The 27,452-nt window shown below is 48.8% G+C and overlaps 1 protein-coding gene across 3 annotated transcripts in view; it reads right to left on the reverse strand.

Annotated features, from left to right (window-relative positions):
- LOC106853713 (vascular endothelial growth factor receptor kdr-like) overlaps positions 1 to 27,452 on the reverse strand; it is a 134,207-nt gene that overhangs the window by 23,837 nt on the left and 82,918 nt on the right. The window contains exons 12-24 of one of the 3 annotated variants that reach the window (XM_014877139.2): positions 22,027 to 22,135; positions 14,903 to 15,196; positions 12,932 to 13,078; positions 10,912 to 11,037; positions 10,718 to 10,824; positions 9,561 to 9,696; positions 8,352 to 8,456; positions 6,171 to 6,284; positions 3,206 to 3,294; positions 1,783 to 1,948; positions 1,192 to 1,289; positions 228 to 350; positions 21 to 132 (exon numbers count right to left, since the gene is read on the reverse strand). In XM_014877139.2, coding sequence (XP_014732625.2) covers positions 21 to 132; positions 228 to 350; positions 1,192 to 1,289; positions 1,783 to 1,948; positions 3,206 to 3,294; positions 6,171 to 6,284; positions 8,352 to 8,456; positions 9,561 to 9,696; positions 10,718 to 10,824; positions 10,912 to 11,037; positions 12,932 to 13,078; positions 14,903 to 15,196; positions 22,027 to 22,135 — 1,726 coding nt within the window. Of the gene's footprint in view, positions 1 to 20; positions 133 to 227; positions 351 to 1,191; positions 1,290 to 1,782; positions 1,949 to 3,205; positions 3,295 to 6,170; positions 6,288 to 8,351; positions 8,457 to 9,560; positions 9,697 to 10,717; positions 10,825 to 10,911; positions 11,038 to 12,931; positions 13,079 to 14,902; positions 15,197 to 22,026; positions 22,136 to 27,452 lie in introns of all 3 variants that reach the window. The other 2 variants (XM_088172974.1, XM_014877140.2) reach the window with 2 other exon arrangements.

Below are 27,452 nucleotides of genomic sequence, written 5' to 3' on the forward strand. Positions count from 1 at the left end.
GGGTTTGAAACCATTCTTACCTAGAGAAAATATTTCCCACAGCAGCACTCCGAAAGACCACACGTCACTCTGCGTGGTGTAAATTTTGTCAAAAATAGCTTCTGGAGCCATCCACTTGAGAGGAAGCCGTGCCTAAAAGCCAGAGACACAACAGATTGTCAGATGTGCTGTTCCTGCTCTGCTCAAGCCCAACTCGAGGGTAAAAACTGAAGATTTTTTGCACTCACGTCTCCCTTGCGGACGTAGTCGGGGTCTTTATAAATGTCCCTGGCAAGGCCAAAGTCACAGATCTTGACCACGTTGTTCTCGGACAGGAGGATGTTCCTGGCTGCCAAATCCCGATGGATGCACTGCCAGGGAATGACACGGGGTCAGAGGGGCTGGGCAAGGAGCCCCTGCTCGAGCTGGAAGCAGGAGAACTTCTTTGGGAATGGGGAAAGGAGTGAACTGTGCTGGGGGCAGCTCAGAGGAGTGAGCACTGTGATGTGCAAAAGAGAGAATAACTCAGGGAACAAGCCAATATCAGAGCCAGCTTTCTGATTAATCTGTCTGAAATTCCTTTGCAGTTACAGCAAAGAAGGGAGTCCTGTTTTCCAGTTAGCTGATCCCAAAAAGCAGCTGCAGCTCCCTTTGCCAGTGCAGGTGCAGGAGGGTGTGAGATGGGATGACCCCGCTCAGGATTTCTGGGGGTTGCCCAGGTTGATTTCTGGGTGGCTGTGTGTGAGTGCAGGCTCAGTTGTGTGCACGTGGATTACACTGCATTTACCTGAAAAGCTGCTCCACAGGCTACAAACTATTTGCTGACTGTGCTGACAGTCCCCAACACCTCTGACAAACTAAAGGAATAAATGGATTCTCCCTCCTCATTTTTCAGTGGTGTTGTTCACCACATTAAAAGGAGCTTTCTCTACAAGCCCTTTCTGCATTTATTTATGAGGCAGTTCCACAAATTGTCTCACAATCTGTATTCACCCCTATCTAAACCCTCGTGTTGCAGATGCCAGTCCCTGCAGCCAAGAACATGATGAATGCTCCTCCACAACCCCTTCAGTGCTAATTACTGCTTAACCACCAGAGCTAACGTGATCTCCAGCACTCTAACAGAAGAGCAAAAAGCAGATTTCTCAGAGTCAAAAGTGTGTTTGGGTTTCTTCATTTCAGATAATCTGCAAGAAGTGTGGGTGAGCTCACTTTTCGGGAGGCGAGGAACTCCATGCCTTTTGCCACCTGGAAGCTGTAGCAAATCAGATCCTCCAGAGTCAAGGGCCTCTTGTACAGATCCTCAGCATCTAGGAGAGATCAAAAACTCTGCAAAACTCTGCAGCAGCAGCTCCAGAGCTGTGTGGCACTGATGCCACCTGTGTGCTGGTGGCCCCAGCTCCTCACCTGAGTGCTGGCTGGGAGATCTCTGCAGGGTTACGGCTCTGGGTGAGCAAACACTGACCCAGAGGCAGAAGATCAGATGATTAATAAAGTTAATATTAATTAACTCATCCATCAGTCACTCATTTAGCTATGGAGAAACAACACCTCAGGCTGGGAGCGAGGGAAGCTTTACAGACAAGAGCCCAGGGACAGAGTGACCTCACAAGTCTGGTGAAACTTTCTGTCTCTTTCTATGAGACAGTTGGGGTAGGGAACAGGCAAGAGGAAGAATTTGAGATTTGAGGAACAAGCCAAGCCATGTAAGGGCTTGTAAATTGTGTGACAGTGTGTGTGGTACAAGCCAAGTGACAGAAAACTTTCCAATAAAAGATTTGGGATCGGGTAGGGTTCTTTTACCTTCTTCATCTTCTTCTGAGTCACTGTAACTTTTATCTTCAATAAATCCTGAGCTGGCAGAGCTGCCTGTGCTGGCCACACTCTCGAGGCGCCTCTTGATCAGTTCAGTCAAATCACTGTTGGACTCATCCAGACTTTTCTCTGCTTGGTCAGAGTTTTCCTGGGACTAGAAATGGCAAAAACCTGATTTTTAGCTTTGTTGGATGCAATGCTTGAGGATTCAAAATATGTGAGAGAATGGCATAAGGAGAAAGGGTCCTCTGAAAGTGAGCATGTTTGAACCTGGTGTTTCCTGAATAAATGGGAATAAATAAAGTGGGAATAAATAGGAAACCAGACTTTATTAGTTCTAGCTGTAAACTAATAAAGCCTGGTTTCCTATTTATTCCTATTTATCATTCCCCTTTCACTGCCAGCAATATTCCACATCAGAGTTAGCTGAAAGCTGGCTGGGTGAGGCTGAGAGGTGAGCAGTTCTCTTGCTGTAATTCTCTTGCTGTCTTGGGATGTTCAAAATCCCCTCGAGGTGAGTGCATGATGGGCACTGCTGTGTCTGTGCTGGGCACTGAGGCACAAGCAGCCCTCAGCTCATGGCAGCAATGCTGAGAGAGAAATTCTGAGTGACTGCACCAGGAAAATCTCCTTCACTCACACAAAGTCCCTCCCGTACTTTGCTGCCTGTACACAATAGCTTTAATAACAATACTACTGCAGTCATCTGGGAAAATGATCTTGGTGAGGCTGCAGTTTCTGGCAGGGCTGGGGTCACAGAGCCTGTTCCAGGCTGGATATTCACAAGGAGGGGTCAGTCCCATCCCTCCCCAGCCCCGATTCCTGCTCCCGTGTCCTGCTCCCATCCCAGCCCAGGATGTTTGTGTGGATGCAGAGAGCTGTTCGGGATCCAAGCCATGGTTTTGGTGCAGAATATCCATGGTCCAGGCTGTTGTTACAGCACAGACTTCAGGGCTGGCACAGGGGAAGGGGCAGAGGATGGGAATGAGCAGATGGGGGAAGGATGAGCTGCTTTCACTTGGGACCTGGAAACAAAAACCCCCAAACCAGATTTGTATTTTGGGAGGGTTCACCTTCTGCTAGTTCAGTTAATGCCCGTTTTTCACTACTATTTTGTTGCCCCCCTTGTGCTGGGAAGTATCTCACAAGTAATCCCTTCTCTTTCAAGTGCTCTGGAGTGCTTGGGTACTTGCAAATAATTCTTTAGGAGATGCTAGAAGAGAACAGCAGTGAGATCCTGCAGGGGGGAAAAAAACCCCCTCTTCTTTCTTGTACAAATTGAAATGTGGAGAGAAAATGAAGTGCCCACAGAAATACCCAACTGCCTCGGTGCCAGTGCAGAGCAAATCCAGCTTCTGGCAGTGGTTGTTGATTCCCTGCCTCGTGACTGAGAGAAATCTCATTTTCTTACCTTGTATGCAATGAAATCTCCTCGTTTCCCTCTGAGATAGTTGGACAGATTTCCATATTTGCAGTATTCCACTATGACCATTAAAGGACCTAAAAAAGACAGTGAAAGTCAAATGAGTTTTGAAGCACTGCAAAGCCCGTAATTCTAATTTATCCTACCAAATCCTCCTCAAAATAAGTGGCATTGCTATTATACAGATGAGGAAATGAGGAAACACAGGAGTGACACAACCAGTAGGGATGTGGAGAGAAGGGAACACATTCTTGGATGGTAACAGTCAGTATTTACTTCTAATTTATAAACAAGGAAAATTCAGGATGATCAACACAATCCCAGATGTTGTTAAGGTCGGTTTGCTCTGTACATGGAGCAGTTTTCATTTTCTCTTCTGGCTTCACAATTGTTTGTTTTGGGTGGAGCTGATGCCACTAGAGGAAATCAAAGTATGCAGGGCCATAGACAGAGCTGAGTGAAAAGCTACAAAAATATTCAGTAGAAGTTTCTGAAAGCCTGGAAAGTGCTCTCACTTTCTTCCTTATTCCTCTGCAAGTCACTGTGGGTTCAGTGCTGCTTTTATACAGCTATGCAGGTCTGTAAGAGCTGCTTGAAATGCTTTTATATTGCAGTGTGAGATGTTAGGGGAGGGAAAAGCTGCGTTCTGGACCTTTATTTATTGTAATCATCAAATGTAACAGAAGGTGAATTCATGGGACTGGGATGTGGATAAACGTGGATTATTATCAACCCCAAACAGGAGACTTTCATGTCCAGCCCCTTTTTCTCTGGAGGAGGTCTGCAGTTCAGCCTGAGGGGTTTGCACTTCAAAGGGGAAATGCTGAGAGCTGCACTTGGCCTTGGGGGAAGGAGCTCAGCAGGATTCCTGCTGGAATTCCTGCTGGAATTCCTGCATCCTCCCGGGGCTGCAGTGAGAGAGCAGCAGGAGGGAACAGGGAGCCCGGGACAGAGTGGGACAGGGACAGGAGCAGCCTTTGGGAGCACAGTTTGGGTTCCACAGAAGGGAAATGCTGAATTCCTGCAGGAGAACCAAGCCCATGGTGTTCCCTGTGGGTTCCCTGTGGGTTCCCTGTGGATTCCTGCAGGATCTGCACCCACCCCAGCCCTACAGCACTGCTGCCTTGATGCACACCTTGGGGCTCTCCAGGACCCCCAGTCCCTCTGCCTGCAGCTGCAACAAGCCTGAAAACCTTGCTGTGGCTGCAAAAACACCAACCCCAAATCCCCAAATCCCTGTGGTTCCAGTGCTGACCCCAGAGCTCTGCTCTGTGCTGGGATCTGGCTGTGCTCAAGAGATTTGGCTCTGAAGAACCCAAAATCCAACGTCCCTCATGGATGCCCTGAGGAAATGCAGATTCCAGACCAGCTTTAAAGCTCTGCTTAGTGATTTATTCATGGTTTTGAAAGGCTTCCTAGACATGGCCTCCCCATATTTTGTTCCCTCATTGTAAAGCACACACTGCATTAGTTCTGACTGCTGAACATCAGACGCTCCCAATGTGTTAAATTCTGGTACCTTGTTAAAATAATGTATGTGCATACTTAATAGCAGTCTCCATCAGGAATACACGGTTACATAAAGCCTAACAGGGGAGGGGAGAGCCCTGGAATTTCACAGGAACTCGGATCCGTGTCTGTCTCTGGAGCTCAAGGCTGTTTTTCTTTAGTCTGCACTTGCACTGCTCAGAGGAGAACAAAGCAGTGCCCTGTGAGGTCCTGCTGCACCCCTCTGACCCCCAAAAGTTTCCCCAGGCACCTGGCAGGGAGGAGGGAGGGTCACCTCCCACCCAGGATGGGGCAGGCGGGAGAATGGGAAATCCAGGAACTCCTGGGAGAGAAAGTTTCTCAGGGACTGGGCAATCAGAGCCTTGGATCAGTCCCGAGGTGTGTCTTGCTGTGCCAGCAGAACTCGGGGGCTGCTTTGGTTAAAACCACTGAGCCCTGGTCCTGCTGCCAGGTTTGAGCCCCTCAGGGATGTCACCAGCATTCCCAGGGATCCAAGCAAAGGCTCCTGGTGCCTCATCTGAACCCTCAATCCCTCCAGCTGGAGCTGCCCTTGCTCCCACACAAACTTTTGGGCTCTGGTGTGCTGCAGTTCTCGGGAGCTGCCCACCCATGGCTATCCCAGACCCCAGCAGTGTCCATGGCTGCTGTTTCCTGAGGAACTGGAACCACCTTGCTGGAGGGAAGATTTCTTCCCTGGCATCCTCCCAACTCTACCTCACTGAAATTTTCCTTTTCCCTCGTGACTGGACAACAACTGTTGGAAACTGATGGTTTTGGGCTCTCAGATGCTGAGAGATCTGTGCACCAGCTCTCTTGATTTCCCCCCTTCATGGTGGTTGTGAAGATTTGGAAGGTCAGCAGTGAGGAGCATCCTCGAGAGCTGCTCCCCCGAAGCTGGAGCACAGTGAGAGGCACGGATGCTTTGTCTGGCAGTGTGGGAAGGGATGTTTTAGGGACAAAGGTCTGAGATTTATGGGATTCTGTATGATGCAGCTCAGCCCCGTGGAGTCCCTGCTCCTGCTGCACCCAGGGCTGTCCCAGGATTCCTGAGCAGAGCAGAAATTGCTGGGTTTGCCTGGAGAGGGTGAAGTGCTGGGAAAGAGGCTCCAAGGGCTCAGGCTGGTGCATCCTCCTGATAAGGCAGGGAAGGAGAGGGAGAAGAAGCCTGGAAATGCCCAAGGGGAGGAATTGGGCACCTCACTGCAATCCAGTGTTCTCCTCCCTGCAGTGCAGAATCCCTTTTGGGAACAGAGAGAAAACAGAGAGGTTCAGGAGCCCTGGGTAGGATGAGGCCAATCCTGCAGGAGCAGCAGCAGCTCTCCTGTGAGCAGAGAGCTGCAAATGGCTGGACTTGCATTCACTGCACCACAGGCACTTCCAAACACGCAGGAAGTGTCTGAAAAGTGTTTTCTTTTTGGCTCCTGATTAACTGAGGAGTCCTCACCTCCAGCTTTGGTGCAGGCTCCCAGCAGGTTGACCACATTCAGGTGATGCCCTATATGGATGAGGATCTTCAGCTCAGACATTAGAGCCTTGCATTCGTTAGTAGTTGCACATTCTGCTTAAGATAAACAGGAAAAAAATCATCTTTACACAACAGGATATTTTCAACAGGACACAGCAAGATCCTGTTTATCCTTTGAAACAAAACCCACCCAAGTTCCTTGCAGTATCTTGGCTTTTCAGACTCTCACACAGATAATAATTCATCCGTTTCATTGTGTGCTGACCTTTATGAAGAGGGTAACCCTTTATCTTTTGGGTGACTCTTCCTTTCTCCAGCGTGGGTTATGGAGGGTTACAGTCCCTTCCCCCAAACCTGATCCCACGGAGTCTTTGCCAGCTTTGCAAACTCAGCAAAGCCCCCCCCCCCCCCCAGCACACAGAACGTGTCCCTTCCTCCCTGCTGGGCTGTGATTTCAGCAGGACTTGCTTACAATTCCTCAGAACTCTCCACTGCAGGTGATGAGGAATCCACAGATCTTGGAGCTGTGTCCCAGAATGTCCCAGGGAACTCATAGCATTACTAAAGCTCAGGCCTGTAAGATCTTATTGACCCAAGAAATAAATTTTCTCCTATCTGTGTGTGAGCCATGAACCTGTGTGTGAGGCCCTGGCTGGCCAGTGACATTATTTTAAGGCAGGCACCCTCAGACCAGAAGGTTGTTCAGGTGCTGCTTTATCTTCCCAGCCTTCTCTCCAAAACTTCCATGATGTATTTTAACAGGAAAGGCTTTGGCCCATTTCCTTTTGCTTTTGCATCATGTAAGATTTAAATATGAAGAAACAGTTATGTAACAAATCATTAGGTGGGACAGGTGTAACCTTTTATCTGTTTGTAGAATTCCCCATAAGCTTTCTCCAAACTGTGTCATAAAAAAGGAGCTGTTCCAAGATTCCTTCAGTCAGCAGTGTTTGGTGTGTCCATGGGTGGTATCACTCCTGATTTTCCCTGGCATGTGCTGGAACACTCAGCCAGCTCAGAAGTGTTTTAGATAATTCTGCACATTGAATTTTAGCCTTCAAGCCACAACAGACTCGAGCATACTGCATGGAGATGGCAGAAATGCAGGCATCTCCAGAGCCTTTGGAATTCCCTGGATGGATGGACTGATTCTAGAGAATCTGCTTTATTCATGAAAGTGATGAATTATGGGCACAGGAATTATGAGACCAGAGCAGGAGGCAGCTGCCTCCACTGGGGAGGGAGGTGTAAAACGATGGAAAATCTGCCAAATATTGCTGAATATGTGCTGGCAGGGCAGAGCTGACATGAGGATCAGTTGGGAAGCACAGCATGGAAGGGAATGAAACCCCAGAGCTGTCCAGGACAGTACGTTCTGATGGAGATGGGAACATGTCTGGATCAGGGACTTGTAGGGTATTTCAGGGATCTGGAAATGGGCAGGAGAGGAGATGATGGGAAGGATGAAAACAGACAGGGACACCAGACCAGAAGGAGGTGCAGAGAGGTGATAAATGGGTGTTTTTGTGATTTCAGCGAGATGGGAGTAGCAGAGCACCAAGAGAGGCAGCTGGTGGCAGAAGCCAGGTCCCGTGGCAGCAGTCACCGGCTGGTGGCATTGCAGGGGTTAATGGTGTCATGCAGCAGGATGGGGCCGTGAGGGCCATGGCAGCATGGATGAACCTTTGGAATCTCCCTCAGGAGCAGTCCCAAGCCCTGCCCAAGCAGGCAGCATGGGCTGATGTGTTAATTCCTCACTCTGTGTGCAAATCCAGCGTGCAAGAGCAGGCTCTGAGTGCCCTCCTTCCCCCCGCCCAGCAGGGAAAGCTTCTCTTCATTTCAATACCTGCAAGCACGATGTCTCTCATTTACCCCCCTGGCACTGGGGGTTTTTCCAGCCCCTTGAGCTGCTCTACATCTGGCCGGGCTGTGATGGAAGGCTCGGCTCCAATTTTGGGCTATCTCGTGGAATTACACTCCCTAATGTGTTCCCCTCCTCACCCCACGGCCCTGGAAGCTGCTGTCATCTCCTCCCCTTGCATCCTTCCAGGACGGCTCATTCCCAGCTGGAGCCCCGTTCCCTGCAGGACACAGCGAGCCTGGGAGCTGAGCACGGTGCCCCCGAGCGCTCTAGGGGGGATCTCAGAGGGAGTTTTGTACCTTTCAGCATTTTTACGGCAACTGTTTTGCAGGTTGAAGATTTATCAATGCCAAAAGCAGACGCCTCCACCACCTTCCCAAAAGCACCATGACCCAGAGTTTTACCTAGAGAAGCAAGAATTGAGAGTGAGCCCAGGCTGCACCAGGCAGGGGGGGACATGCAGCCAGGCACAGTGCACAGACACAGGGACAGCAGCCGGGATCACATCCTGCAGCATATGGATAGCCAGGGATTTGATCCAGGGATTTCTATCCATATGGCCTGGATGCAATACAGCACGGGAGGGGGGACAGAGCAGGGCAGATCGCTGCACTCACTGAGGGCAGGGCTGAGGGGACAAACCTGGGGCAGACTTTGGGTTCATCATCTCTGCTGAATCGTGGAGAGAGCCAGCAGGGCACTCAGGGGGTCACAGCCCTTTAACCCCGATGTCACTGACATTGGCTTGATGGAAAAGCTGCACTAAATGGAATTTTGGGATAACTTTTATTTTCCCTTTCGTTTGGATTTTCCTGCCTGTATTACCTGGTGTGCTCTGAGGGCTCTGAACCAGGGTCTGGCTTTTTGGTTCTGCCAGTTTGACTCTGTGCCAGCACCACCTCAGATTTTGTGATTTTTGTCTGTCCTCTCCTCCTTGCACGTTTTCCAGCTGCAGCACCGAGAGCACACACAAATACAGACATTTTCCCTGCACTCCTCAGTGCACACAGATGTTACAGTTTCGCTGTACAAACACAGGCAGCTTTTTGCATTTTCTCACTCCATCAGCCAGCCAACTGAGCTGTTCAGTGAAATGTGGCTCATTTTTCCATGAGAGCTTTTTACAGCTCAGAGCTGAGTTCTGATGGCTGATAAGGAAGTGATTATTTGATGAATTGATAGCTTTCTTCAAAAGAAAATCCACTTTCCTTTTTCCTCTGTGGGAATGAAATCACACTTTTGGCAGGGACAGGACCTGCCTGGAGGTACCTTTCTTCCTGTCAAGGGTTTGGTTTCCCTTTTCCAAGGAAAAGAGGTGGCAGCATTTAACAAAATCTTTCCAAGTGCCTCCATTCAAGCTGATCCCGAACTCTGCCATCCCAGATCCAAGGGTGGGCACCGTGACAGGTTCTCTCTGGGTTATCCAACAGCTCCACCACCACTGGGAAGCGTTTGGGATCATCCTTCCTTCCTTCCTTCCCCCAAAGCTGTGACCCCGCAGCACTCACCCAGGCGCAGCCTGTCCCTGGGGAACTCCCATTTGCTGCTGTCGTAGGGCAGGCGGTCACACTGCTCATCCAGGGGCATCTCCTCGGGGTCCATGATAATGGACAGGTAGCCTGTTTTAATATCCGTGGCATCGGGCTAAAAACAGGGCGGGGAGAAATTATTCAGGGGATGGGGAGTTTTATTCTGAGCAAGGAGCGCCTCACTGCAGCTTCTGTTTCTGTTCAGACACAAATGTTTGTGTGTGTGGCTCTGACTGATGCTGGGAAACACCAAATCTACCTGGGTCCAAAGTAAAATCACTGCTTTTCCTCGGGAACTGCAGGAGCTGCGCTTCCTGCTGTGTATTTTGGCGTTGCCACCGCGTTCTGTTCTGCACTGTTGCTTCTCCAAGTTCTCCACTTCGTGGCTGCAATTTATTGCAATTTAAAATGGATGGGAAGCTGCTGGAAATTGCTATTTGTGATGCTGCTAAAGTGAGATTTCGTGGTTGGGTGGGTTCTGTGAGCAGACTTGCACAGGTGTGAAGTGTAAGAGGAAATTCAGTGTTGTCCACAGCTCTGTTAAACTGAGGTCAAGGATGAAAACGTGAATTTAATCCCTGTGTTTGCAAGAGGAGGGGAAATTTTACTCAAATATTGGAGATCAGCACTGGGACTGCAGTTTGGTCAGAGCAGAGAGCTGTGCTTGCCTTTCTGTTTGCTGTTTGTTTCAGGAGAACAGACCGAAATTCCTTCAAACTTTACTGCAAACTTTACTTTTTGAGTCACAAAAGGGAGGTGAAAAAAGAGCGAGGAGATCAAATCAGCTGTGTGGTTTGAGCTCGTTTCTAGAGCAGACAGCCTGAGATCCTTCTTTAATATCTTTTAGAGCCAAGTGCTGAAATCAAGCCCTCATTTTAGAGGATTTAGGATATTTTTTTGTAATTCTCAGAAGCCAGTTTGACTCATAAAGAGGGAGGAGCCCGATTTTATGGTTCCACAGAAGTGGCTGGAAACCTCACGAGTGCAAGGGTTCTCTGGAGAAGTCAACACAAACCATGGACTGAATTTTACAGGGACGTTTCCCTCAATTTTTTTACCACCTGCCCCCAACTTTTGTCCCTGAACTCTGCTGTTGGACTGATCCCAGGCTGTGGGCAGGACAGGAGCTCTCTCACCTTTCTCAGCTTGCGAATGAAGAGGGTGAGGAGGAGCCAGAAGAGAGTGGCAGCCAGCCCTGTGCACACCAGGATGATCACCTCAATGTTGGATTTCTCCTCAGAACCTGCAGGTGGATGCACAGCCAGGTTGGAAATGTGTCCAAAAATCCCTGAAACCCCTGGAATTGTGCATTCCCCCAGCCTGGGCTCACCTTGGATTTTGATGAAGGCTGATGTGCTGTCCTGGCCCAAGTCATTGGAGGCCCAGCACTCATAGAGTCCCTCATCATCCTTCTTCACTCTCTCAATCACCAGCGTGTTGTTTTCCATGGAAATTCCTGTTTTAAGGCATTTTGGTTAATGTTGGCACAATAACCTGCCTGCCAAAAAAGCTTTCAGGAGACAGGAGTGAAGGTCAGCTCCCATGCAGGCAGGCTCTGGTGTTATTTTAATCCTGTGCTCCTCCTGGTCTGGCAACCTTTTCCTGACTATTTTTCCTCTTCAACACCTGGATAAATGATTTGGCATCATTTAAACAACAGCAAACGTGGCTGTTGATTTAGAGTGGGTAGAGCCTGGAAACAAATCCAGAAATTAGCAAAGGGATGCAGGGTTGGTGTCTGATAGCAGGAAGAGACACTAGGAAAAAATGGGAACTCAGTGGAATTACTGAAGGATGTGGGAAGGGATGGGACTTGGGGAATATGGAACTCAAGTTAGGCACTTCTTGGAAAAATAATGGTGTGAAGCAATCGTGGATTCACAGGCAGCCAGCTGGAGAGGGAATAGAGAGGTTGCCTAGATATGACCTACAAGAGACTTTTCTACATTTAATTCTCCCAATCTCATTTTCTCCTGATTTGTGGTACTGCACTGGGAGTTCTTCTGTTTCACTGAGGGGATGATTGGGGTAGAAATAGGGAAACAGGTCAGGCTTGGAATCCGAAAGGGAAGGACATTTTGAATTTCTGGGTGTTCTGCCTGTAATCCCGTTGTTGTTAACAAGAGTACTGCACACAACTTGCCGTGCACTGTGCTGAAATATTTACCCTGAGGTGTTTTTTCCAAATATTTTATTTATGTTTCCATTGGTTGGATGAGTTACATGCTTGTCCCTCTAGAATTATTTATAAAATTTCAGGAGCTATAAAGAGTTTCTCTCAGAACATTCTGAGCTGAATTATGGATGATCCTAGATTTCCTACCTAAGTCCAAGTTGCAAAATTAAAGTCACAGGACCAGCTACTGACATGGGATTCTCCAAGATTTATGGGAGGACTCAGGACATACTCAGCTCTGCACTGGGGCAGCCTCACCTCCAGTGCAGTTTCGAGCACCAGAATATAAAAAAAGACTTTAAACCACTGTAGAGCATCCAAAGGAGGCCACGAGGATGGGGAAGGGTCTGGAGGTGCCTGGAGGAGCAGCTGAGGGCACTTGGTTGGTTCAGAGAGGGGAGATCTCAGTGAGGTCTTTGACATCCTCCCAAGGGGCAGCTCCAATCTCTGCTCCCTGTGACCAGGGACAGCACCAGGGAATGGCTGGAGCTGGGCCAGGGCAGGGTCAGGTTGGATTTTGGGAAAGGTTCTTCCCCCAGAGGGTGCTGGGCACTGCCCAGGGAATGGGCACAGCCCCGAGGCTGCCAGAGCAGCTCCAGGAGAATTTGGACACCAGGGATGCCCAGGGTGGGATTGCTGGGGGGTCTGGGCAGGGCCAGGGGCTGGACTGATGATCCTGTGAGCCCCTTCCAGCTCAGCACATCCCCTGATTTTATGGCACAGAGCTGGGAAGGCACCTGGGCTCAGGTGAGGCTCCCTGCCCATGGTGGCTCTGTCCCACAGAGCTGAGAGCACATTCCCAGCTGGGAAATAAAGGACATTTCCTATCCATGGGGTGCCCTGAACCCTCTGCCAGGTGACTTTGCTGCAGTTTGTCGTGACCAGCACAGCTGAGAGCTCAGGCCTGTGCTGCCAGTCCCACCTGACACCCTGGGGCTCAGTTTTGTGCCCAAACTCTGCTCTCTCAAAGCAGCCTCTCTGATTTCCCAGTGCTGGGCTGGCTCTGCACACAGGAGCTTCCTCTGACCTCAGAGTCCAAACTGGAGCTCCCTGCAGGGCTCTGGAACCCTTGGATTTGTGTGTGTGTGCCCCAATGATGGGCACAGATGTGTCATGGTGACCCTGCCAGCCCATTATCCCACATTCCAAACAATTCTGGGGGGCAGGAGCTCACCTGAAGCTGCTGAGATGGGGTAGCCATTCTTCCTCCAGGTCACCTGTGGCTCTGGTGTCCCACTGACCTTGCACTCCAGCAGGATCTTGCCACTGATGTTCACCTCCAGGTCCGTGAGGTTCTGGATCACGAACGGTGCCGCCTTGGCTGCAGCCACAAAGGAAAAGAAAAATGAAAAAGTCAGGTTTGGGTGGGCCCTCCCCTCCTTTCACAGCCTCTCTGGGATGGATGTGGCAAAGGTTTGGTTGATCAGTTGCTCAGAAATCCCCCCCAAAGGTTCTGGGAGGAGTGGGTGAGTTTATTCGGTTTATTTTCTCACTGCCTAAGCTTAGGTTTGGAGAAAACAAAAGACATGGAGTGGGTGGTGCACATGCAGAGTTGAAGACAAAAAGGAGGAAGGAGGGTGAAAAGAGGAAACAGTTCTAAAGGTTTTTTATCATCCATAAGGAGTGAAGCTTTGTCCTTACTACAACCATGGTAATGCCCACTTTATGTTCATTTATCACTTTATGTTCATTTATAAAAGGTGCAGGACAGCAATGAATAAAATCACAAGCACAGCACAAAATATACCCCAAACTTGCAGTGAGGACAGAAGAGGAGGGGCATTAGAACATATAAAATGTTTGAATAGGGGAAGGAAAGCTGGTTTGAAGGGGCATTTCCACGTGTGCTCTCCACAAGAACTTCTTGACATGTGCCAGACAAATAACAGAGCCCAGTCATCCTCACAAGAACGTGATCCTGAGCCCAGTTCTCCACAGAAGCATTCCCAGTCTAGCTGTGTTTTTCCCACAGCCACGCTGTGTAGGTGTGTGTGTGTAGGTGGAAACCTGACTGACTGAGCTGAAATATCTGCCAGGGGAGAGGGAAGGGAAGTGCCTGAACGCAGGGAGCAGAGCAGGGCTGGTGCCTCACAGCAGGTGATGCTCACAGGTGACCCTGGTGCTGTGGGGAGCAGCCAAACCCTCATCACTGCCCAAGAGCTGAGGGAGGCTCCTTCCCTCCCTCTCTACCACGGCAAAGGGGAGATGTTTGTGTGTGTGTGTTTGGGAATAAATCACCTGCCAGTCTGCAGTCAGAGCCCTGCCTGAGGATGTGTGTGTGTGTGTGGAGGCTGCACAGGGATTGTGCTGCTGCTCTCCAAGGCTGGGGCTGGGCTGTGCCTGAGTGCCAAGGGTCACTGCCTCCCGAGCCAGAGCAGCCACCTTGAAAATCCCCAATTCAGCTGCTGAAGCTCTCAGGCTCCTGCTCCCTGCTGTGTGTCTCACTTCTACTCCAGTTCTGTGCTTTGGGATTTCTTCACCATTGGAAAGTGGTTAATAATAATAATAAATCTATCCATTCCCCATGCCAGCAGCCTTTTTTCTTCTGAGGAGGCTTTGCCATAATCATCCACCTTCTTCACTCTGAAGCAGAAGAAACTTCACTAATTTTCAGTGACTTCCTCCTGCCAGAAGTGTCCTGCCCTTTGTATTCCCACAGCCAGCAGAACCAGGCTGGAGGATCTTAGTGAAATAAAAGAGCTGGGGGCTTGGGTATAAATAAGAAAATAATTGTTATAACAAAGTGCACCCCTCTTACCCAGAATAAATGGCACATGTCACTTGATTTTACACTTGCCCAGGGACATTTGGGATCTGCTGGGTCCAAATCTATTCAGGTGTCTCATCCTGGCAGCTGAGAGTGGGTGCCAAAGTCGTACAGATGTGGGGTGAGCACCCCGAGTTACAGCTGTGCTGTCACTCAATGGTGGGTGATGCTTTTTGCCCTCAGTCCCTTCTAAACCTGCACCCAGCACGGAGCCGGGAAGACAAAATTCTGAAATCCCCTTTATGTGCTTTCAACTATTTTACCTAAACCCAGCAGTACTGGGTGAGTGTTCTCCACATCAATGCACAGAGAGCAAAGAACAGAACCAAAGCAGAGCAGGAGCCAAGGTTTGGATGAGGACTCTGCCCTGGCACATACCTCTGACCAGGAGCTGGCTGTGCTGCTCCAGCGTGTCCGTGCTGTTGTGCTGGTTCTGGGCTCGGCACTTGTAGAGCCCACTCTGCTCCTTTGTGACATTGGGAACGAGCAGGGTCAAAGAGATGGAATATTTGCCCGTTTTCCTGAGCACAGAGTGGCTGGGAGCTGGCTCTGAGGAGGGGTAGTACCAGGCCAGGTGGGTGTAGATGTACTTGGAGGCCCTGCAGGTGAGCTGGACGTCGTTCCCCACGATGGCTCTGACTTGGGAGGGCGTCTGCAACCCAGAGGGCACATCTAGGAGGAAAGGAAAACATGTTTGGAATGAAATCTCAGCTGAGGAGATCTTTGGCTGCCCGGCTGCTACTTGGGGAGTCAAATTTCCAGCAGTAATGGAACAGTCCAGGTTTAATGAGGCACATGGAAATGGGGAAACAGGCACTGGAGCTGGGAATTAGGGGTGGGAAAGTTCCTCTCACTGCCCAGTCCAGCCCTCAGCATTCTAAAATCATCCCATCCCCAAGTAATGAATTGAAAGCTTATAAATAGAAGGAGTTAATGGACTGAGAGAGTTTAATCAGGAGCTGCTTCTATCCAAGTCAATAAATGTGTTTGTGAGCTCTTCCCTCTCCACAATCAGGGCTGGAAAGTATTAATTGCAGAGGAATAAAGAAACCCATTCCCATATCCCTCAGGAGCAACACCTTCCCCCCACTGAACAGCCTCCTCAACTCTTTCTTATTCCAACTGTGCCAATATTTATTTTCATCACATGGGAATGCTGGATATTTACTTGATCACTGGTGGATTAACTGCTCTAATGATGTTTAAGTCCTTGAGGCCCTTATATTTAGCAGAGAAATACTCTGAGTCATGACTCCAACCTAACCATGAAAGAGTGAGATGTTTCTTGCTATATTTTTAGTAACTTTTCACTCCAAAAAAAAAAAAAAATCAATTTTCCTGAAGTGGTGAACTGAATCTGTTTGAAAACAAGAAAAACTGAGTGGAAAGCCAGAGCCTGCCCTGCAGTAGCTGCCAGAGACCTGCAAATAAATTGAGGCTGGAAGATGTTTTATTGCCTTTGAATTTTGTTAATTTTGGGGATCTGTCCACCTGAATGAAAGCTCATGGATAACAGCAATGATCTGGAATTATTCTGCTGTCTGTTAGGTCACAATTTTCAAGGAGCTGAGAGTTATGAGGAACCTCTTATCAGTGTTACCAGGGACAGGTTTGCCCTAAATCTGAGGGATGATTCGGTGCCAAGCTGTTGCTGAGGTGCTTCCTCAAGCCAGGATGAGCTGGGTGGGATTTTGGGGGGAGTTAAAGTGGGCACTGCCTTTGCCATCTGCAAATTGCACCTGGAATTTGGCCAGGGGCTCCCACTGCAAAAAGTTCTGCAGAAGCTACAGCTGAGCAGAAACAGTGAGGCTGCTGAAATAATCAATCTGCCTTATAATAAAGCACATATTCTATAAAATACAGAGCCCTGGAGGAGCTTTCAGATATGATTAAAAGTCTCTGCTCTTCCCGAGTCATCTGGAGTAGAACCCATGAGGTTTTGCTTCATGGTTTTTAAAGACAGGCACCAGAAATACTTCACAAAAGATCCAAAAAGAGAAGAGACCCCCTCGGGCCACAGCTGTGGAAATTGTTATTTTCCTCTTCTTTCCTTGTGCTGGAATTGCAGTTTGCTGTCTGTCAGGCTCAGTTGCTCTCTCTTGGTGCCAGCTGTGTGCTCAGGCTGCCTCGTGTGACACATCCACTGCTCACTGCTGATGCCCCGTGCTTCCAGCACATCCAAATGCTGCTCATCAGCACAGGGAGATGGCTGAGGCCACCCAGACTCTGCAAATGGGACAACTGAGAGCCACTGAAAACACTGGGCTGTGGCACGAGCAGCGTTTCACATCTCTCCAACCAAAACGTGGAGCAAATGCTGCATCCCATGGGATAGAACTGCATCCTTTGGGATAAAACTGCATCACTTGGGATAAAACTGCATCACTTGGGATAAAACTGCATCCCATGGGATAAAACTGCATCCCATGGGATAAAACTGCATCCCTTGGGATAAAACTGCATCCCATGGGATAAAACTGCATCCCTTGGGATAAAACTGCATCCCATGGGATAAAACTGCATCCCTTGGGATAAAACTGCATCCCATGGGATAAAACTGCATCCTTTGGGATAAAACTGCATCCCATGGGATAAAACTGCATCCCTTGGGATAAAACTGCATCCCATGGGATAAAACTGCATCACTTGGGATAAAACTGCATCCCTTGGGATAAAACTGCATCCTTTGGGATAAGAGTGCCTTGGGCATGGACAGCTCAGGCTGGAGCATTTTGGTGCAAATTCCCCAAGAATGGGATGTGTCCATTCCCAAGTTTTGAAGGATGCTTCATAGTTTTGCTTTGTTGCTGGACTTGAAAATTGTCAGATTTTTTTTTTTTTTCCCTACCAACTTAACATTCTGGGAGCAGAGGCCTGGCTTGTTTTTCTTATCATTCCTTCTCCTGACATTTTTTATTTAGCATTTTGAATATTTTTAGCCAGAACCTGTGCTATTCTCTCCCATCTTGTTTGCCTTTCAAGCAGCCCTTTCAGCTCCAATAGAATATTCATTGATTTTCATTGCAGTGGAAGGAAAGAGAGAGGAAAAAAAAGAAGTTCTCTCTGCTCTATCTTTTCATGCTCTCCTCCCTCTTTTCTCCTCCTACCGGGATTATCAGGGGAGTGAGTGCAGTTTGGAGAGCACATTTCAAGTCAGTTCATCTCTCAGACAGCTTTGCTTACATAATCCTCAACCTGAGCAGTGCTGAACTTCCTCCCTCTGAACAGATACCGTGGTTTAGAAGGTTTCTAATAAGTTGGCTAAAAGAATGCACCACGGAGCCTTTTCCCTTTTATCAGCAGTCACCAAACATTTGTCTTTGGTGTTGTGTTACAGAGTAGTAGCTGCGAATTTCCCTCTCCACCGTGTGGGATTCTGTGGCAAAAGAGGGAAAAGAGTCATTGGGGGGAGGTAAAAAGGCACCATAAATCAAAGGCAAGGCTGGATCCATTTGTATTTACAAGGAATTAATTGTTTTTAATTTCCTGTGCTTTGCACAATAATCTGTGTAATTCAAAACTTCTGCTCTTACCCAAATTCCAGCCCTGGGCCTGGCGGGGGGGAAAAGGGATGGAGGGAAGGGGGAGCCCCTCTCTGTGGAACAGTGATTGTCAGGAATCCTGTCAGCACCTTGGGAATGAGCAGTTTGGAGTGGCACAACATCCCAGAACAGCCCAGCTCATCCATTGTTCTGCTATCTGAGAGCAGATTTTTATCTCCTGCTGGAAATGCAATATTTTCTTTCGGGTAGAAATCTTTAACTCCATTTTTCTCAGTTGTTTTGGCAATCAGATAAACCCTTGAAAAAAGAGTTTTGGTTATTATTTGTTATTCTTATCATAATTCATTTATATTCCCAGAACACTCCGAGTTTTCTGATGGGTGGGATCCCACTTTGCTGAATGCAGTGCAGTCAAAGGCTGGAATTTGATTTATCCTGGACCTGCAGCTCTGTCGAGCTGCCCTTTGCAAGGTGCAGAGCAGAGATTAGAAGGTAAATGACACTTGTCCATGGCAGAGAATCCCTGCAGGAGACACCAGCACAGCTTTCCACTGCACTGGGGAGTTTGCAGCCTGCCTGGAATGTCCTTTGGAGCTGGAGGCAGACAGTGACATTTCCGAGCATCTCCTGGCTCATCCAAGGCTTAAATGGGAGCTCTGGAGTCAGAGCAGGGGTGGGAAAGGCAGGCAGGGCTCAGATCTGGATTGGGTTGACAGAAAAACCAAAAATCCTGGAGTGAGAGTTAGGCCAGGGCAGGATGGATAAATCCCTTTAGGAGAGGCTGCAGAGGGACAGTGACAGCCAGGACATCTGCAGGGGGGCTGGCACTGCAGGATGAGATTTCTCATCACTCTGGAACCCTTATAAGGTTTGGATTCTGAGTGGTCTCCAAACCCTGCTGACCCTTCGTGAAATGAACTCTGCTGGCAGAGAAATGATTTAAAAATAGAGCCCAGTGCTATTTCTGGTGCCCGTGGGAGTTTTTGTGGGGGTTCTACAGTGGAAGAACAAAATGGTTGCTGACAATTATTCCACAGGGATAAATTAATTTTTCTGAAATGAAGGTGGTGGTGGTGGTGAAAACATCAGGCTGAAGTGAGCACATCCCCAGAGAGCAGCCAGGACAACACCTGAGGAAGTGTCCCTGGAACACTCTGCCACGTCCTGGGAAAACATCAAAACCCTGCCCCAGTGGAATAGGGATTTGAGGGAGCCCAGCCTCTGTGCCATCTCCAGATTTCTAACCAGGGACAAGCGAGTGAAGCCCAGTTCAGCCAGAAGCTCTGAAAGCAGCTCGGGGAGCAGCAGCTTGTTTGTTGGTAGGAGAGAATGGGAGAGGTTTTTAAAATCAGAAAATTCTGAATTAATTGTGGGTGCCACACTTGCAGCTTGGGCATTGCAGAGAGCTGTGAAATGCTACAAACAATTCCCAGATGACCCAAAATCCCACAAGTTGCTCGTGGGCTCTCAAGCTCTACCCCAGCCTTCAGCTCAGCCCTGAGGTTCAACCTGCACAGAAAGAATCACCTCAAAACCATGGAGTGCCCAGCTTAGAGCCTTGAGCTCTTGGGCTTCCTCTGCCTGGAGCCTCACAGGCTGTCCCTGGGTGTCCCTCAACACTGAGACAGGAGAAAACTCCTGGGGAGAGTAACCCGGAGCCTGCTCCAGCTGTTCCAGATGTGAGGATGACCTGCAGAACCCTCCCCACAGCTGGAGCAGCACTCAGAGGAGACCCTCCTGTGGAGGAAACCCACTGCAGGTCACTGCTGCTGTTTCACTGCTCAGCAGGACCTGGTTTAGCACCAGGATTTAGAAATATTTTGTTCCTTTCTAATCCATAAACTCCACTATTTTTAAATACAGCACTTCCAAAAGCCAGTCACGCTCGACCAGCATTTGCCTCTTCCCCAGAATGGCCCAGACTCCCAGTTTTCCATTCCCTTTGGAATAAATCTTGCCAAGCCCTGTTCACCTCCTGGTCTGCTTGGGTGGAAACATTCCCACCATAACCACTGTCAGTAATTTCGCCCAGTGATTCATTTCCTTCATAATTCAAACTGCATGATTAAAACACTTTTGTCTCAAAACTTTGCTAGATGGATCTCAAAATAAAAAATTTGAAATATTAGCTCACCGTGGGTGGAAAAAAAACCCTACATAACTTATTTATTAAAATAAAGCAGAGTTGTGCAAGGTGCATGGGATGATCTAACCCTTTGGATCTGACCTTATGCTCATGGCTTATTTCTTTGTGTTTAGTCACCAAATGTGGATCTGTGAGGAGCTTGGACAATCCACCCAGACATAGCAGAATTCCCAGCAGGACACTCGACACTTGGAAGGGGTGGGGTGTAAAATGAATAGCTGGTCTTCAGCCTGCCTTGGACATCTTGGGGACCTCTTATATCCGAGCTGCATCTCCCAAAAATGCACCTTGAAGGGCATTTCCCTGAGAAAATGAGAGTTAGAGCTTTGGGAAATCTCTTTTGGAGGCTGAAAGCCTCTCCTGTCTCCTGTCACCTCTAATGGAGGTGAAATCTTTTTCCTTCCATGGCTCCTGCTTCATTATTGTTGGATGACATTTTTCTGCTGGCACTGTGTGTAACACCAGTGGGAACAGTGTTTGGTGAGCCTTTTTTTGGCCAGAAGGGTTGGAAAGGTGCTGGATTCCTTTGGAGCAACAGGGTCAAACAGCCCAGGAGGGAAGAGAGGCACAGCAGTGCCATGAACAAGCTCTGCCCCCCCACATTGCTCATGGGCAAGGAACCAAGCAGTGAGAATCAGACATTGACTTTCCAGGACACTTGTGCACTCTTTGTTCTAAAAATCGATATTTTGATGCAAATCCTGCCAGCCAACATCCACTCATCCAGAAAGCGAGCACAGAAACGTTCCAGTTTGTTCTGGGTGAGCACTCGAACGAGGCTGTCCCTGCACTCTCCTGTCTCTTTTTCAAACAGCCATGTCTCCTGAAAGCATGATGTGCATCTTGAGCTCACTCCTAAAGAATTCCCGTGCTGAAAGGTTAAGCAGATCTTTGTTTGGATTTGTGTTTTTTGGAGAAGCTCCTCCCTGCACGAAGGGCACTGCAAAGGCAGGCAGGGCTCCAATGTCCCAGCGCCATCAGCCCTGCACTGGGCTGGATCCTGGCTTTGCTCACCTTTGTGTGGCTGCTGATTTCCATGGAGATCAGCCTTTGTCCTGCCTCAGGGAACACCACAAAGCTCTGCAACACCACAAAGGCCTCAGCTGTGCCAGAGGTTTCCCGAGGACAGCACTCACATGTCACCAGTGCTGCTTTAAGGCACAGAGAGAGGCACTTGGGGCTGCAGCTGGAAAGGGCAAAATCGGGGCTGGGCCCTGCCTTGTGTGGGGTGAGGAGCACTGGGAGTGCTCCAAAAAAACTGAGCTGGTTTTGCATTAATTGGCTCTTAGAAGAGAGCATCCACAGAAATCCCTATAGCCTGACAAGGGGAGACTCCTCTCCCTAGACTGAACTGAAAAGGACCATCTAGAAATATATAAATTATATAAGAATATAATATAAGAATGGAATGGAATGGAATAGAATAGAATTCTAAAGCTGGTAACTGACTGAAGTGTTTCTGTATTTTGTCGTTGAGAAGAAGAGGGTGTGGGAGAGGGGAGGAGAGGTGGTCTGAAAGTTTTATTCTGAATCCTATTATTCTTTTAGGTTGTTATTATTTTAGGTTGTTATTCTTTTAGGTTGTTAATTAAGGTTTTTCTTTACACTCTTTAAGTTTTAAGCCTGCCTTGCTTTTGCTCCTAAGCCTGTCTCACAGTAGGAAATTAGTATATTGAAATTGCTGAGTCAAAACCACTACACTAAATTGGTGTTTCTGCCCAGTTTCGAACTAAAACGAGAACAACACCACACAGGGACAGCCAGGAGTGTGAACCAGCACTCCTGAGAAATTCCAGGGAAATGAGAGCAGCAGCACCTGCCCCTGGTGAGGAGTTTTTGTCTCTGTTTTTTACCTGACACGTAGAACTCGATGCTGCGCTCCTCCTCGCCCACCTTGTTGGAAGCCACGCAGTAATAAATCCCCGAGGCACTGCTGTTCTCCATGGTCAGGGTGCTCACGATCTGCCCACAAACACAAAACAAAAATGGCTCTGAGGGTGTGCTGGGGTAGAAAAGCTGCTAAGAAAGTTGTTTCTAGTTAATAATGGCTGAAAGTCTCAGACAAGTGCTGCTGCTTGGTTTTTATCTCTGTCATCTCAGCCCACTTAATTCTCTTCCCTCCTCATCCCTAAACCTTACCCTTCCTTTTTTTTCCCCCTTGTCTTACACGTGAAAAACAAGGAAACTGCCAAGGTCTTTGTGTGACAACATCAAGCAAAAAGCTGAAGGGAAGGGCCTGGAGGATCCATCCACAGTCCCACATCCATCCATTCCCTTTCCTGCTTTCAGCTCTGGGTTATGTGGGAATATCCACATTTGCATGGGAAGCAGGTTATTCCTATGGATGTGGTACACAGAGCATTGCAGGATTTTGCTTTTCTGAGGTGGCCCCTTTGGGTTGGGAGCCCCTTGATCCCCAAACCCTTCCTGGGAGCTGTACAGGACTTGTTCAGTGAGGAAGGGAGCTCTGGAGGAGCTGCCAGTGCTGCAGCACTTGGCAAATGCACAAAGGGACAATCCTGGAGAAGGAAGGAGCACCTGAGCTTCACCTCACTGGAAAAGGAGGTTCTGGTATTCCTGGGGCTAAACCCAAACATGTCCTTAAGGACTTGTGCTCCTTAAAGCTCCCAAGCTGCTGTTGGTGAGGCCCAGCCATGTGGCACTGCCCTGTCCCTGTCCCTGTCCCTGTCCCCGTCAGGCTCACACAGGAATACCCACAGCAATACCCTTTCATTATTCCCTGTATTCCTTTGGAGTGTGAGCAGGAAAACAGGGCCAGAGATGCTCCTGCAGGATTCCTCTGCTCGCCCTGCAGCCATTCACCTGAGGAGCTCTGAGCCCTCACATTTGGAACAAATATCACTTTCTTTGCCATCCTCTCTAAGGCCTTTGAGAATCAAAACTTATAACACCCTCTGGCTCTTTGTCCTTATCTCCAGAGAGCTCTTTGAAGTGCACAGAAGCATCTCTGGACTTTCTTTTTAATATCCTAAACTAAACTCGCACAAGACATTCCTTTACCCCTCCTAAAGCTGCCCCATGAGTGTGTCTAGAGCTGTGTGGGATGTATTTTCTGAGTTATTTAAGATTTGCTGAGATCTGGCACTTTAAATCCCACAGGGAAATGAGTTCCAAAGGTTTTGATCCCATGTGCATTTGACATTCTAATGGTGAGCGTTTGCAGCAGAAAAAAGGCTGAGTGGAAAAAACCTTTACTTTTCATGGGCACCAAACACAAGAATGGGGAAACCCCAAAAAATTTAGGGGTGAAAAAGGAGAGCAGCAAACCCAGCACCCTCTGGTGTCCAGCACAGCAAGAGCTGAGCAGTCCTGAGTGATTTCTGATGTGAAAATAGCTCTGCCTTGGCTGTAAATTCAGCCTGGCTATAAAAGCAGCCTGCTCCTCATCCTGGTGCTGGTCCTGGAGCAGTGGCCCAGTGCCACAGGCTGGGAATGAGCTGGGAATGCTCAGAGCCCTGAGCAGCACTCTGGAATTCCTGCTGAATCAGGACCAACTTCTTTCTCCTCATGGCTGCTGCATCTGAGCATTTCACATTTGGGAAGAGCAGAAGCCAATAAAAATGTACGTGCTGAGGACAGAAGGGGATACTTTTGGACAGCTTTTTAACAGCAATTAGTCTTCAGAAGTGACAGCTCTAGCTGGGAAGTGCAGGATAACGCTGTAGAGCCAGGCAAAATCATAAAATATCCATTTTGGGACATGTCCAAAGTGTTAGGGGTGACACTGTGGCTCTTCTAAACACTGATGCAATGCCTCAAGCTGCTTGGTGGCCCAGAGGTAAATGCTCATGAGCACACACACAGACAGATGTTGACATCTCCTACTCCATAACTCAGGAAAAGTCTGGCAGGGCAGTGGGAAAACTTAAAAAAAAAAAAAAAAAAAAAAAAAAAAGAGCAAATAGCTATCCTGAGACCTCACTGGAGCTAATCTCAGTCGTGTCTAGATATGAAGGTGAAAAAGATGGTAAATGACAGTGGGAAACAATCTGAGGACAAATTCTTGGGGGAAAAAAACTACTGAGGAATAGAGAGAAAGGAATTTTCTTGTTTGGATGCTCCAGTCATTGCTGTGCACTTGCTCCCAGCACCAGAGTTCAGGCACTTTCCTGACTTGACCCACAAGTGGCACCTCCCAGAGCCCTCCAAACTGGGACTTTGGAACCAGCAGCACCCAGCAGAGATCTGCATGTGATCCCAGAGCTGGCAGTGCAGGCTTCTGAGTGATTTTTCTTGTCAGATGAATTCTGTATCAACCTCTCACTCCAGCTGTGTGCTCCTGGGTAAATCCCTGAGCCTGGGAGCCCAGTTATCTTTCCAGCAACTGAAATAAAGTTCTCAGTGGTCAAACCAACTCAATCCTGGTGGATTTGGTAGCTGAAATGTGAAATCTGTGTGTGTTTGGTCACGGCAGGTTGGGATAAGGATTTTCTTCTTCTAAATGCCATCCCTAGTGAAAAAATGACTTGAACTTGAGCACCCAAACTCAGGGATCTTTTCTCATTATTGCCAGTGCAAACTGTTGTACTCTGCAGGGGCACAATCCCAAAATGTGGGGACAGTGGAAAAATTCTGAGGGGATTATCCCTGTGTGTGCTCAGTCCATGCACCTGGAGAAGTATTTTCCACTCCTGGAATTAGAGACAGGGTAGAAAAGCTTGAGACATGTGGGAGAGAGTCCAGAGGAATCCACGGAGCTGCTGCAGGGCTGGAGCCAGGCTGGGAGAGCTGGGGGTGCTCACCTGGAGAGGAGAAGGATCCAGGGAGAGCTCAGGGTCTAAAGGGGCTCCAGGAGAGCTGGAGAGACAAGGGATGGAGGGACAGGACACAGGGAATGGCTCCCACTGCCCCAGGGCACGGCTGGATGGGATTTTGGGAACTGGGAATTCCTGGCTGTGAGTGTGGGGAGGGGCTGGGATGGAATTCCCAGATTTGCTGTGGCTGCCTCTGGGTCCCTGCAGGTGTCCCTGGCTGGAGCAGCCTGGGACAGTGGGAGGTGGCCCTGCCATGGCAGGGGTGGCACTGGAGGGTCTCTGAGTCCCTCAAACCCTCGGGGATTCCACGATCAAGGCAGGGCTCACCCCACAGCTGATCTCAGGAAACTCAGAGCCCAGCACTCTGTGCTGAGCTGAATAATGATGGGTGTGGAACCTGCAGCTGCCTCTGCACTGAAAATGCCACCAGTGAACAGTTCACAGCCTGGAAATGTGCATTTTCCAGTTTCCCTGTCCCTGGGAGCAGCAGTGACACATCCCCAGCTGCCAGAGTGCCGCAGCCACAGGGGCTGTCCCCCCTCAGCTCCTGTGCACGAGGCTAATTAATTACAAATTATTGGCATGTCGTGTCTAGACATCCTCCTAGTGGGAGCTGGATGGGATCCTGGGAGTTCACTGCATACCAAACACATCCCGGGCTGCATTTTCTGGGTTGCATTTGGAATTAAGGACTCCATTTCCTATTACTTCACCTAAAGGCCACCCAATCCTGCAAGCCCAAGGAAGGGATTATTAACTAATAAATAATTACTAGGAAAGAATAAACTAAGTTTAAAGGAATAAAATGACTGATTTCTGAGGAACAGCTCTGACAAGTAAATAGAGCTTGCTGCTGAGAAAACTCCTGGTGGAATAGTTCAATAAAGTCCATATGTAATGTTCCTGAACTGATAAATTTATTTTAGAAGCAGCCAAATAACATTCCCCAGCCATGCACCATGAGTGTTTTAAGACATCTTGTAGTAAGGAGAGAGCAACGAGACCTTTTCTAAGCTGGAGCCAGCATGAATTAATATCTCTTGTTATTCCTTGCTTTCTCTTTCCTTTGTCTAATCCCTCCCCCCCGGGAGCTTTGGTTAACAATCCTTCCTCTTTCACTTCGTTAGCTCTCCGTGGGCGAGGATGAGGGGTGGAAAACGTGGGTGGAAAACTTCTCAGCTGTCTGACTGCGGCAGAGCTGGGCTGGAGGTGGCTACAGGGAGACGGAATGACAGGAACTTGAGCAGGGACAGAAAGAGCTCAGCTCACTCCTCATCCATCCACCTGAGTGGCACACAGTGACACTTGTTTGCATTGCCTGACAGTCCCCATCCAGGATTGGGGTTCATTCACTCAAAACATGCTAAAGGATGGGCTGAGGATGAGTGAGAGGAGAGCTCTGGGAGCCAGCTGACAACTTCCAGCTTTGCTCCCATCCCTGCCAGGGGGTGTCCTGTCCCTGGGAAAGGGGAGCCAGCAGTGCCTCTGTGTGAGCAGAGCTGCTGGCAGCACTGGAAAGCTGGGAATGACTGGGATAACTGGAAGAGCTGTGGGATGGAGGGACTGATCACCCTCCAGCCCCTGCAGCAGGGGGGTCAATCCTGGCTGGTCCTGAGCAATCACCACCCCCTGCTCCTTCCTCCAGTGACTGCAGAGATTTTGGTCTTTTTGTTCCTTCAGGAGGTCCAAACTTGGCATTTTTGGGTCAGTTTTCTCGTGAATTTAGGGGGTCAGGGAAGACAGAGGGCAGTTCTGCTGGCTCTCAGCAGACCCAGCAAGGGCAGTGCCAGGTGCTGCTGTACCTGGGCAGTGCCTGGCACACCTGGGCTGATCCCCTCCCCTGGCACAGCCTGGGGACAGATTGGAACAGCCTGGCTGAGCTGCTCCCACACTTCTCACCACACACATCCCACTGCTCTAATGTGGACTTTTTGTTCCTTCAGGAGGTCTAAACTTGGCATTTTTGGGTCACTCTTCTTGAGTGGCTGTGAATTTCACCAGCAGAAACACCCACGTGGCCTGGCCACTCTCATATAGACATGAAAGGGAGAAAAGAGATGAAAAGAACCCCCCAGTGGGGACTGAATTATGCATGAGTCTTGCTGTTCCCTTCTGCTGGTCCCAAGCTCAGGCCGGTTTGTTATTTTGCTAACAGGAAAGAAAATAAAATAGCAACCTAGCTCCTTGTGACTTGAAAAGTCAGGCAATTCCTGCAGTCACTCACGGGTGTGAAAAAGCAGATTTAGAGGAGGCCCACAGTGCTTTAAATCCCAAAGTGAGAAGTTCAAGGTGGACTCAAAACCCCGGGGAAAATGAAACAATCACAGTGCAACTGCTTCAACCACCGTGTGACCAAAACTTCATAACCTGAACCACAACCTCGTGCTTTTCCTCAGGACTGAGACCCAGGGAGGCAGGAGGAAGCGAAATTCACTTCTCCATCTGTGGAATACTCATGGAATAATGATGATGAGGATGATGACAAGCTCAGTTTTACATGGCAC

This window comes from Sturnus vulgaris, chromosome 14 (assembly GCF_052056855.1).
Source record: "Sturnus vulgaris isolate bStuVul1 chromosome 14, bStuVul1.hap1, whole genome shotgun sequence".
NCBI classification, from domain to species: Eukaryota; Metazoa; Chordata; class Aves; order Passeriformes; family Sturnidae; genus Sturnus; species Sturnus vulgaris.